The sequence below is a fragment of the Impatiens glandulifera genome, chromosome 4 (genome assembly GCF_907164915.1).
Source record: "Impatiens glandulifera chromosome 4, dImpGla2.1, whole genome shotgun sequence".
In the NCBI taxonomy this organism is placed as follows: Eukaryota; Viridiplantae; Streptophyta; class Magnoliopsida; order Ericales; family Balsaminaceae; genus Impatiens; species Impatiens glandulifera.
Window position 1 is genome coordinate 56,796,450 of NC_061865.1, and position 13,049 is coordinate 56,809,498.

At 32.7% G+C, this 13,049-nt stretch overlaps 1 protein-coding gene across 1 annotated transcript; it reads right to left on the reverse strand.

Moving 5' to 3' along the window:
• Window positions 1-10,036: 10,036 nt before the first annotated feature.
• LOC124935488 (NAC domain-containing protein 83-like) lies at window positions 10,037-10,842 on the reverse strand. Its single transcript, XM_047475918.1, has 3 exons — window positions 10,656-10,842; window positions 10,269-10,585; window positions 10,037-10,195 (listed from the first exon to the last, which is right to left on the reverse strand). Exons 1-3 carry the CDS (start codon window positions 10,840-10,842, stop codon window positions 10,037-10,039), a joined length of 663 nt encoding a protein of 220 aa, XP_047331874.1.
• Window positions 10,843-13,049: the final 2,207 nt, after the last annotated feature.

Consider the following 13,049-nt stretch of genomic DNA (forward strand, 5'->3'; position numbering starts at 1 on the left):
AAGACGATAACTGTTTTAAAAAAATGTGTCTAACATATATCTCGAATCAACTTCTTATCCGTGATTTTGTTTATTTATAATATCGTTATATATATATATATATATATATATATATATATATATATATATATATATATATATATATATATATATATATATATATATATATTGTAATTTAAAAACAAAATACATAACATCCATTTCTCACTCTTCATCTATTCTTTCCCATAAGAGTTTTTTTATTTGTATTCGTAAGTATTTCAAAAGTGGCACTTAAAATTTACTTTATAATCCTTGATTAATTCATGTTAATGTGTTTCTTGTTGTGATTTCTACCCAACTAATATTTTTTTTTTGCGTTAATATAACATTTTCTTTTTCCTTGATTTAACTAAAATATTTGATTTTACAAGAAAAATATATATTAAAAGCATAGTAAATTAGTCTTTGAGTTTGAATGAGTTATATATAAGATCAATTTATTGAAGTTTAAATACTGTGGTGACATGAAATTAATTAAAATTTTGATTGCCTATCTGAATTAATTTTTAATTTTTTCAGAAAATAAAATCATTTAATACAATATAAACAATAAAAAAAATTTAATTTGTTCAAATTTTTATTTTTCAATGTTAGTTCTCGTTTCTGTATTTGAAGCAAGTAGGTACTTATCCCCTTCTTATTTTTGTTAGTACTTTAATTTAATAGTAAAAAGAAAGGACAGTTGAATTTTTTAATTCTTAATCTTAGAAATAATCTTAATCTTAATCTTTGATTTTATTTTAATCTTAAATAACTGTTCAAAATTTAACTGTTTGTTTTAAATATTTATTTAATTATTTATGTTATTTTAAAAATACTTTAATTAATTTAATTTAAATGTTTAATTTTCTAGGATATCTATATATTATCTTTCTCTCTTTAACTTTTTTATTTATTTATTTTATTTATGTAGAGTCATTATTGATAAAGAAATAGACTTCACATAGTTTTTATTTTTATTTTTTAAAGTTAAAAGATTTGTACAAATAGATGAGAGAGAGAAGTTTAAAGTGACACCCTTCAAATAGCTATTAAAGCTATTAAAAATCAATCCCCGATGCATCTAATGGTCTTGAGAAGAGCTTGTTTTTGATGAGCACAGGGTCGTGTGGTACAATTGGTGGACAGATAACCTCATATGAGTTTTGGGGTAAACGATGCAAAATATCACGAGAGATTTGGGAAGTTCAAGGGTTACATCGACCAACATCTTTAATCGGATTTCTCAGCACTCTAAGGGCGCCTCACACGTCTAGAAGGGGAGGCTATGCGTTGTACTATTAATGTCATTCGTGGTAGAGGGAGGACTCTAGAAAGAGGTCGGTCATCGACTAAACTCCGCTTCCAGAACCAAAAGAGGGAGATGTCTCCAGTTGACACGCAACTTAGGAAGCAAACTCAACCCATAGTGGTGCAACCAAAATGTCATGCGGTTGAAGATCAAACATTTGCATTAGTGGTAGACCTTAAGAGACAGTCTATTTGGGTAGATTGGACGAAGAAGGTTCATGTCAGACCCAAATTATTTGAATTTCAAACGTTGGAGGCGCGTCCCGGAGTTATAACTATATTAAAAATAAAGAACGGGAAAAAGAACGATTGAGGTAGACTTGATCCAATTAAAGCTATTACTTCGGGCTCTTCAGACGTCAACTTGGAACCGATGACATCTCAGGCTCGACCTAATTGATCTTTTGGTATGACTTCAATTCTCGAGGAAGATATATTACTCTATGAAACAAATCTAAAACAACATTTATCATTCTAATTAATAAGTGTATTAGACCATTAGTCGACGAAGGAATTCGACGACTCGTTGATGGTCGGTCGATTAATAGTGAGAATCCACAAGTTGTTGCACCTAAACACATTCTAAGACCTCACGTAGATAGGGAGGGTAATGGATTCAATTCTTTGGAATGGTGACGAATATGTTGAATCATGATCATCTTAGTGGGGACAGTAATGATCTTAGGGGATTTATTGAGCTTGATAAAAACACCAAGTTATTATATGAGATCGATTGAGTTAGAATGAGGGTGCATCACTCCGATTCACATATTCGTTATCTAGAATTTATTTGTGTTGATAATGAAACACACGTGTATAAGGTGATGGTATGGACTGAACGTCCTATTATCATGTCTCCTTAAGAAATCATGATCATCTTAGTTGGGACATGAATGATCTTAGGGGATTTATTGAGCTTGATAAAAATACCAAGATATTATAAGAGATCGATTGAGTTAAAATGAGGGTGTATCACTCTAATTCACATATTCGTTATCTAGAATTTATTTGTGTTGATAGCAAAACACATGTGTGGTATGGCCTGAACGTCCCATTATCATGTCTACTTCATCGGGAAGAAACACAGCAAATATGCATGTGTTGGAGTCATTAATTTTGTTTAGACAAACGAGATAGTTGGTGATAACCTCATTTTATGTTGATCAGATCTGTATATCTGTATGTCTAGCCTTTCAGATGTTGAAAGGCTAGTTATTGAGATGAAAAGTTCAAAGAGATTTGATATGGGCAAGAGGGATGTCGTATAAGCTAAGAAGGATTAAATGAGCTAACAAATTGTGAGAGTGAGATTGAGTATCTGACTTCACAACTCTTGTGTTAAGATATCACCCCAAATCTCGAAAAAAGGGAGTGAGAGCAAATAATTGCTAAGAACCAAGAAGGGCTCCCATTTTACTTTGCTGAGTCACTTCACACTGTCCTTCTTTAGTCAAGAGATCGTGTAAAATATTACAAGGGGTGGAGTATGAAAAGTTGAGGTCATCAACCCCTATTCTATTTCAGATTTGTTGTTCGAATAAGAAGCGATTGATCAAGTAAAAAAGGGTTGTTAGTCACCTATAGAAGACATAATCCAAGTCATCCCTATTAGAACCATTTATCTTAAAATTAAAAATCATGAATTACCAATTTTAATTCACGATGTGTACGATGAAAAATTAGTGGATTTTGAGCTAGATTATGATGTCAATGAAAATATCTTAATTAAATTTTCAATACATAATATGACGTTGAATGAAAATAAATCCCCTTGAGGGAGGTCCTTGAATTAGAGAATAAAGTATGATTGCGCAAGATCCCACCCTTTAGTATACTTTCCACCGAAGCCCTTCTTTGTTGAACAACTACAAATGTTGTTAGTTGAAAAAGCTAAATGATCTACTTTAAGGTTATATGTTCGGTTCAACGATTTAATATCGATACCATACTGAAATTAAGGTATACGGAAATCAAGGTATAGTAAATGTATGAATTTTCATATACCGAAAGTTTCAATAATGTATAAGGTATGAATACAAAATAAATGTATACAATACCGACTCACACATAACAAAGAGTTGGTAGAGAAACGAGTACCAATAAAAGCATGATGAGTGGGTGGAGGGTTGACCATTGGGTGTAGGAAATATAGCTCATTTTTAAGTGTTCCGCGAAAGAGATTCCTCTTCGTGACCTAAACCTTGCCAATGCAATGATTTAGATGAAATTCATGTTGGGAAAAACTCTAAATGAAACACAAAAGAAGAAAAGAACCAAAAGACCACTAACAAAATTTGATAACGGAGTTCGGACAAAATGTTGCCTACGTCTCCGAACACTAAGACTATCAATTAATAAGGAAGAAGAGATACAAATATTGGGTGCAATAAATTAAAGAGGGAAGAGTTTCTTTTATACACTAAGAAACATCTCAACTCCCATCATCTTCCGATGTGTGATTTATTCTAATTGTGAATATAGTTTCTTTTATATACTAAGAAACTTCTTTCACTCCCATCATTTTCCGATGTGAGATTCTAATTGTGCAAAAACAACAAATCTCCACATTGGCAAGATTTCCAAATACTAATCTTCAATATTAAAAAATAAACCTTCAGTGTTTTCAATTGGCGCTCTTCAGCTCCGACTCAAACGTGGAAGATGTTTACCAAATCTAAACAATTAGATTTAGTTTTCCCCATGTCTTTCATCTCGAACTCTCTACCCATTTGATCCTTCAATTTATCAACTTCATATTGACTCTTTGATGCTATCAACATATTATCAACGTACAAGAGTAGATAGATGTAAGAACCATCTTGCAATTTGTGCAAATACACACATGAACTCAATCTGCTTCTTGTGTACTTGTGCTCCATCATAAACTTGTCAAGTCCCTTGTATCATTGTCTCGACGATTGCTTCAACCTGTACAATGACCTGTTCAACTTGCAAACCCAATTTTTTTTATCAGCAACTTTGAATCCATCTGGTTTATAAATATAGATTTCCTCGTTCAAATGACCGTGTATGCCTGCAGTCTTCACATCTGATTGAGCTAGCTCCAAATTCATTTGCGCTACCAATGCCAACAAAATTCCAATGGAAGAGTGTTTAACAATATGAGAAAGTACCTCATTATAATCACCTCCTTCCTTTTGAGCGTAGTTTTTAGCTACCAATTTTGCCTTGTAACGAACATCAATTTTTTCGAAAAATCCTTCTTTCTTAGCAAAGATCCATTTACCACCAATAGCCTTCTTCCCTTTTCGTAGATGCGTCAACTTGCATGTATCATTCTTCTGAATAGATTGCATCTCATCTTCCATAACACCTCTAATTTTTCCATTTTTAGTACTTCAGATGACATCTGAAAAGTGGATGGAACATCATCTACGACTAGAAGTGCATAGGCCGCCATGTCAACAAACCGACCTGGTTTTTGAGTAACTCGTCTTGGCCTGTTTACGAAAATTGATTCACGTTGTTCTGAAGGTTCTTGGGTCAAAACCTCTTCCTCATTTAACTCTTTGTCTGTCGTCGGAGAGTCACTTATAGTTGGGCTTATTTTTATCTACTCAAACTCTACCTGTTGCGGAGTACAATTAATCTTGTCTGGTGTTACCTTATTCAACATTGAATAATCATCAAAAGTAACATCTCTACTGATAATGGTTTTCTTTGCATCCAAACACTAGAGGCGATATTTTTTTAACTCCTGTAGTAAATCCCATAAAAAGAGACTTCTTTCCTCGTGAATCCAAATTTGATTCAACTTCATGATAATATATTATAGAACCATAAATATGCAAAGAATCATAATCAGTTGCAGGTTTTCCAGACCATACCTCTAATGGAGTCTTGCCACCAAGTGTAGATGATGGTAGGCGATTTACCAAATGTTGAGCGTATGACACAGCTTCTGCCCAAAATTTTCTGTCTAACCCAGCATTAGACAACATACATCGAACTTTCTCCACCAATGTCCTGTTCATACGTTCCGATACTCCATTCTGTTGTGGTGTTTTCCTGACTGTGAAGTGTCGAACTATGCCACATTCTTGGCATAACTTCTGGAATGGATCATTCTTGTGTTCTCCACCGTTATCAGTCTGGAGAACTTTGATCTTTCTTCCTGTCTCGTCTTCAACTTGAGTTTTCCATTTAAAAAAAATCTCAAACACTTCATCTTTGTTCTTCATAGTAAACACCCAAACTCTTCTGGAAAATCATCAATAAAAGTAACAAAATAATGTCTACCTCCAAGAGAAGGATTCTTGGCAGGTCCCCAGACATCTGAGTGCACATAGTCCAAAATACCCTTGGTGTTATGGATAGTAGTGCCAAATTTTACTCGCATTTATTTTCCCAGAATACAATGTTCACAAAAAATCCAATTTACAAACTTTTGTACCTTTCAACAATCCTTGCTTGACAAGAGTTTGCATAGATTTCTCACCAGCATGCAATCGCATATGCCATAGCTTTGTTGTCTCTAACCCTAGTGCTCCCAGAAGTTGATACATCTGTTGTCCATTAACTGTACTACCTTGATAATAATACAAATTATTACTTTTTCTGATAGTTTTCAACATCACTAGCGTTTCAGAGATTACCTTAAGAATTCTCTTTTCCAATTTCACTTGTAGGCCTTTTGACTCCAAAGCCCCCAAAGAAATGAGATTCTTTTTCATATTCGATATGTACCGAACATCTTTGATAATTCTGGTGAATCCGTCATCATTTCTCAGCTTAATTGAACTTATCCCTTTTATTTTACATGTATTAACATCTCCCATTTAAACAACTCCACCATCCAGTTCCTTAAAGTGAAAGAACCATATTCGAACTGGTGTCATATGATAAGTGCAGGTTGAGTCCAAATCCACGCATCAGGATGTGATGTTGTGTGTGACATCGATAAAGAGTATTCTGAATCTGCATCACATTTGTTTTATGCAACATTTGCATCTTCAGAATCTTTCTCTTTCTTCTTCAACTTTGGGCAGTTAATCTTCCAATATTCTTTCTCACGACAGAAAGAACATTCATCTTTGACAACTCTACTTTCGGATATTCTTCCTTTCCCTTTTGATTTGCTTTACTGACAGCCCTGACCATCAATACTTCATTTGCTGTACCTATTTTGTTTTTCCTTTTGCCCTGCTTTCTCAGTTAATGACTATATAAAGCAGAACTTACAGCATCAAAAGAAACATTTTCCTTCCCATGAAGTAACGTTGTTTCTAAATGTTCAAATTCATCAGGAAGGGACGATAGCAACAACATTAAAGTAAGATCTTCATCCTCAAACTTAACATCAATGTTTAACAGATCTGCTACTAATTCATTAAACTTAGTAATATGTTCATTCATAGTAGTACCTGATTGGTAATCAAACCGGAACAATATCTTCTTCATAAATAGCTTATTCTGACCACTCTTCTTAAGAAATTTGTCATTCAATGCTTGCCACAGTTTCTGTGCAAAAGTTTTATTCTTCACGGCATACTTCTGCTCTCTAGACAGGTACGATCGAATTGTTCCGCACGCCAACCGATTCATGATACTCCACTTTTTTTCTTCTATACTATCTAGCTTTCTGACCTCAATAGCAACATCTAGACCCTACTGAAAAAGACAATCTAGAACATCACATTGCCACATGCCGAAATGCTCAGTTCCATTAAAGATTTCTACCGCAAACTTCAAATTCGACATTGGTGTCCACGTCTAGGATGACGAAGGAGTTGACGCCCCTTTTGAAGACTCTATCATGCCAAGGATGAGCTTTCGACTCTGATACCACTTGTTGGGAAAAACCCTGACAGAAACACAAAAGAAGAAAACAACCGAAAGTACACTAACAAAATTTGATAATGGAATTCGGCCAAAATGTTGCCTACATCTCCGAGCACTAAGGCTATCAATTAATAAGAAAGAAAAGATACAAATATTGGGTCCAATAAACTAAAGAGGGAAGAATTTCTTTTATACACTAAGAAACTTCCCCAGCTCCCATCATCTTCCGATGTGGGATTTATTCTAATTGTGAATATAGTTTCTTTTATATACTAAGAAACTTCTTTCACTCCCATCATTTTCCGATGTGGGATTCTAATTGTGTCAAAAACAACAATTCAAACAATATATTATTGTCCGTAGACATTTTGGAAACACTTGAAAGATTTTTAATGATTAATGAGACATGTAATATATTACGTATATGGATTATTGGAACAATGAATAAATGATTGTCTAATATAAGAAATAAGAAGATGGTTACCGCAACCCATTTTAATAGTTTATTTACCATTATAGAGAGTTGAGATACTAAGATTGTCAAGATTCGTCATGGGATGGTCTTTAGTACTAGAGTTGGGATATCAAGCCGAGTCATAAACAGGTAAATGCAGAGTGTTCCATAGAATTTTAGTTTTGATGACTTCGACAAGTTTCAATCGAATGTCTCGTAAAATTGTAAATTTGAAAAAAATAGACTGGACCGACAAATATTAGCTTTTTGACCAAAATAGTAACACAATTGACATTGTATTTTATTTATGTTGGGCCCACTAGGCCCGCGACCCAAAATATAAATCTAGTAGTTGAAGCGTTCTAAAAAAAATCTAGTAGTTGAAGAACCCCCAACCCAGTAGCATAAGATCCTCTCCATCCGATTTAGTAGTTGGAGTGTGAAAAATTGGATGGACCTTTAAAAGATCCTCTCGATCCGATTTATAGAGTTGGAATATAGTGATTCAAGGAAAATCTCATGTGTAAGAAGTATTCCCTAAAGGTCTTCGATGATGATGGGGTAATTGCGAGTTGTTACCGCTATGGTGAGTGACTCGTATTTAGGACCAAGTCCTAAAATATACATGATGAAATCTTATTGAGATGTGCTTTATCCAACACCCACGAGACTATCAGTGATTTATTTATTTTATGTAGGTATGTAGCCATCGGAAGTGATCCTTTCTTTATCATTTGGAGCTGGAGACGAAGCTGCATTAGACGAGTTTGGGATTGAGAAGATAATGTGCGTTCTAAAACACATTAGATGACTTTAGATGTGGTGCACAATTCACCAACTATTTGGGCATGGAGGGATTTTGATAGGTTGGAGAGAAGTCATGAAAGATCCTCTCGTCTTCTTCCTCCCAAATGATAAAAACAAGATTTTGAGTGAGGACACTAAATCTGTGAACGACATTGATCTCGAGAAAAGCTTGAGGGGAAGAATTAACTCTAGTAATATAAGGATAGAGAACATAACCTTTTAGGGTAGATAAAATTTGAAATTTCTAAAGAATAAAGTTTTTGTGATAATGTTTAATGGAGGTGAGATTGTGGAGTAGATAAGTAGTTGAAGTAGAAGAAAATGCAAAATAAGTCCATGTTTACATAGGTTTGCTAAAACCGAATAATGCTCTATACCAAGTTAATAGAGATAATATTATAACAATAAATAAGATTAAAGAAGCTTATAGAGCTATGTATTAAGAATATATTTTATGTATATCATATTTCAATTAAAAGAAATTTATAGAAATCAAGGAGTTACTAAAAAGTTATAAGATTTATAAATTTCTAATAAAATTAAAAGTTACAAAGAGATGAAAACCAATAGACTCAAGTGGATACAATTTATGTTAAATCTATTCTCATTTTTTTTATCTCTTAAAAATTATGCCACATCTATTATTATGTTTTTAAATGATGCATGTATAATAAAAAATAACAAGAGTTGTCTACGCATGATAGACACAAAAATGATATGAGAGAAAATAATATTGAATTTAAGATTTGTAAAATGATGGAATTAAAATTTTAGTTTGAACTAAATAAATGTATTTTATTTATTTAGAACCAAATATACCTCATTGATATGTAAGTATCTCTAGAATACAAAATCTTTTAATTATTGTTTATAGACTTTTTGAGACAACAAGTATTAGTAATAATCTAATGATAAAAGATAACACCTAAGCTTTGTTAACTCAACTATTAGTAATAATCTCATCATAAAGATAAGACATGAATCTTTGTTTTGTACTATGATAACTAGCTAGCTAGTGTGAACAAGAGATTATTATAATACTTTGGAAATTCTAATATAATTAATATGATAGATTATCATATTTAAAAATTGAACTTTAAATTGAGTGAATTATATTTCATTAGGAATCTTCACATTTTTTTTTGTTAAAAACATTTAAATTAAAGTGAGAAGTTTTTATTGACATCGTAAATTTATTAAATAATATTAATAAATAAATAAATAAAGGATTTTCAAAATAAAAATCAATGTTAATATAATATACATATTTTTTTAATAGAGAAAAGGTGGTATATTAATTGAGTTTAGTTACTTTTTACAACTTTTAAATTTTTTATTTCTAATTTTTTTTCCTCTTGATAAGATGATGGAGGTATGAAATCTCAATTGATCTAATTTTATTGTTATTATTTTAAAAATAATTAATTGGATATAAATACTTGCTAATGCACATAAAAGAGTAGTATCTAAAAACAATTTTCGAATTATAGAAATAAAGCTAATATAATAATCTCTTAAAAGAAGAAACACATGAATTACCCTCCAATTAAATTATTTTTTATCCTACCACCAATTACATAATTGTCACGAGTCCCATAATCATCCATCCCCCTTTTATTAAAATCAAGAACCCTACAAGTGCTAAGGTTTGTTGCTTGACGAAGCAGGAGCAGAGTTCCGACCTGAGATGAACGGCATTTTCACCACCTTCTTCACCTCCTTCTTCCTCTCATTCTTCTTCCTAAAAATCTTGATCAGCACCCAGTACTTGTCCATGGCGGCCGCGGCTTCATCTGAGATCTGTACAATTTACATTTCCCAAATTGATTAGATGCTTGTTAGATTTAAGGTTTAAGATAGGAAACATGGGTACCTCCGAAAGCTTGATCTTTTTGAAGGGATTGACCGCCGAAACGTGGGCGGCGGCGGCGGCGGCGGCGGCAGGGGAAGCTGCAGGCAGGCGATATTCATGCATTATCCAATCCGTCTGGGTACCGTTGGGAGAGTTTCCTCTGTAAAAGGAAAGGATTTTCTTCATTGCAAAAATGAACTCAAATCCCTTAGTAACCGTGATTGGTATGTCGAATCCTGTGGGCCTCCAGTAGCCGTAGCTGTTGGGGATGTCCCCATTTGGGTTCACGGATCCATTATAAGCCATGCTGAAGAAGTGGCGATATTTCTCAGAATCACCTGCGCCGGAAAAGATTATATAATTCCAAATTCATAGACAGAAAATCAAGAATGCTAACAATGTACGTACCTGGCATATCCCATGGATCCGATTTCCAGACTTCGAAATCGGGTATAATATTGTCATCGGGCAATGGGCGGGACATGACCTTATTGTGCAGGTAATGGAGAATGAGCTCTTCATCACTGGGTTCAAACTTAAAACCAGTAGGAAGACTCACTGAGACACCATCCTTGACAAACTTGAGATTCTCCATTGAAACAACTGATCAGATCCAGAAGGAGATCCAAAGAAAGAAGAAGAAGAAGACAGAAGTGAGTGTTGTGAAAACATGGTGATCAATATTTATAATAATGGTGGAAGCAATATTTTACAAGATTCACCACATATTCACCAAATCTATTTGTTGTGACCAACTCTCAAAAAAAAGTCAAAAACCACTTTCTTTAATGAGATTTACCATATATATGTATGATCCATGTCAAAAGTTCTACTTTTTTTTTTTTAATATCCATCAATAAAATGTCTTTCTTTGTTTTCCATTATTTTTAATAAAATGATTATATTATATATATTTTGAAACATTAAATTAGTTAATTAATCGAGCATAATATCTTTTTAAAAGTTATGACGTTAAAATTTAAAATTATAATGTAGTTTGTTTGACTAATTAATCTGTAAATAATTTGGAACCTTCTAATTTCACATCTAGTTTAAAATATGGAATTGAATTTTGTCCAATTCGAGTCTGTGTTTCAAAAATTTCTTATGATGTGCCAAACGTGTTATTGTTTATGTCTTGATGACGGAAGTTAATTTAACAATCTTATATGTTGTTCGTTTATGTTTTTCTGATAATCTTATAAGTTGTCGTTGATGTCTTGATGACTTAGCTTAAGCTAAGAATCTTATATATTGTCGATTATATCTTGATGACATAACTTAATTTAATAATTTTATTTGTTTGTGTTCGAATCTTGATCACATAATTTAATTTATATAATTTTAGTTTAAACGTGTTAATTAAAATATAATATTTTTTTAATATTTAGTATCATGTAATGGGGTATACGTCGGGATCTGGTATCCGACGAATTGGAGATGAGAATATAAATAGAGATACTCGGGTTCAGGGTCGGGGTCAGATAGTAAATTGAAAATCGGGTTCGGGGATGGATACTTCACTACCGGGTGGGCAAAGTATCTGTTGTCATTCCTAATTTCATTGGCGCTGAACATGGAGTTCAAAAAGGCTGAATATGAATTTCTTTATTAAAAAAAATAAGTTTTTTAACTGAAATAGGCGTTGAACATGTAGTTCATTGGCTCTTAAAATAATAAACCGTTTGAAAAAAAAATTAAGTTAAAAAATTTGTTTTTTTTTATTATTAAAACTAAGTTAAAATACTTAGTTTTTTTGAAAATTTTTTATCATATGTTCTTGTCATATTTAAGTAAAAAAATTAATTTTTAAAAAAAAAAATTATAATGTTCAATGCCAATGAAAGTTCAGCGCCATTGAACAACATGTTCAGCGCGAATGAACTCCTTGTTCTTGTCATTTTTCAGTTAAAAAAATTTAATTTTTTTTCATGTTCATCCCATTTGAACTTTATGTTCCGCTCCAAAGAACTCAATATTCAGCCCTTTTGAAGTTCATGTTCAACACTTTTTTAGTTTAGAAAACTTAGTTTTTTTTTAAAAAAAAAACAGTTAATTTTTTTCTACACAAATTCATGTTTTTTTATTAAAAGAACATGAACATATTTTTAAAAATGTCATTTATTTTCACAACAGAGATATAAGCCGTCGCGACTATAAAAGAAGTTGTCAGTCGTCGGTTAGAGAAATGAACCAAATATATTTTTACCAGAGAGAGGTGAGAGAAAAAGATGAAATAGAGTCTTCAATAGCCGGATAGGAAAATGAACAAAAATATATTTTTGGCCGATAGTTGATAGAGAGATGAAATGACAGATTTGAGAGAGAAAGAGATTTGTTTCGTTACTTTTTTTTTTTTTTTTTTTCTCTCTTAAACATGTGACAGACCAATAGCTTTGTTTTTGTTACAATTTCGTGCCCGATCATCATTTCTCTTTCTTGTTATTAAATTTAAAATAAACATTTGGTCCCAAAAACATTTCAATTTTGAGTTATTTTTCGCTAGTTCGGGCTCTTGGTGTAATTCTCGTGTGTTGCTATATTTTATGGTCTGTCGACCCCAAAAACTAGCCATGGCTAAGTTTCTAACTGGTTTTCTGAAGCCACGACCGAGAAATACAACTAGCGAATAAAATGAACACTCTCGCATGGTTTTCGATCGAAAAGATCAACCTTGTCATTGTTTCTAACCTAGGATTCCACATGCTCGCCATCCGACTAAGAAAACAAGGTCACTGGCGAGATTTTCAGTCAGTCGACCGAGAAATATAGCGAGCCCCATGCCAACGACAGTTTTTTTCT

Excerpts from the sequence above, each read along its gene's own strand:
- LOC124935488 (XM_047475918.1), bottom strand. The coding sequence starts at position 10,842 with ATGGAGAATCTCAAGTTTGTCAAGGATGGTGTCTCAGTGAGTCTTCCT. Across the intron at positions 10,586-10,655 it reads GGATCCATGGGATATGCCAG|GTGATTCTGAGAAATATCGC; the intron begins GTACGTACATTG and ends TTTCCGGCGCAG. Across the intron at positions 10,196-10,268 it reads AAAAGATCAAGCTTTCGGAG|ATCTCAGATGAAGCCGCGGC; the intron begins GTACCCATGTTT and ends TAAATTGTACAG.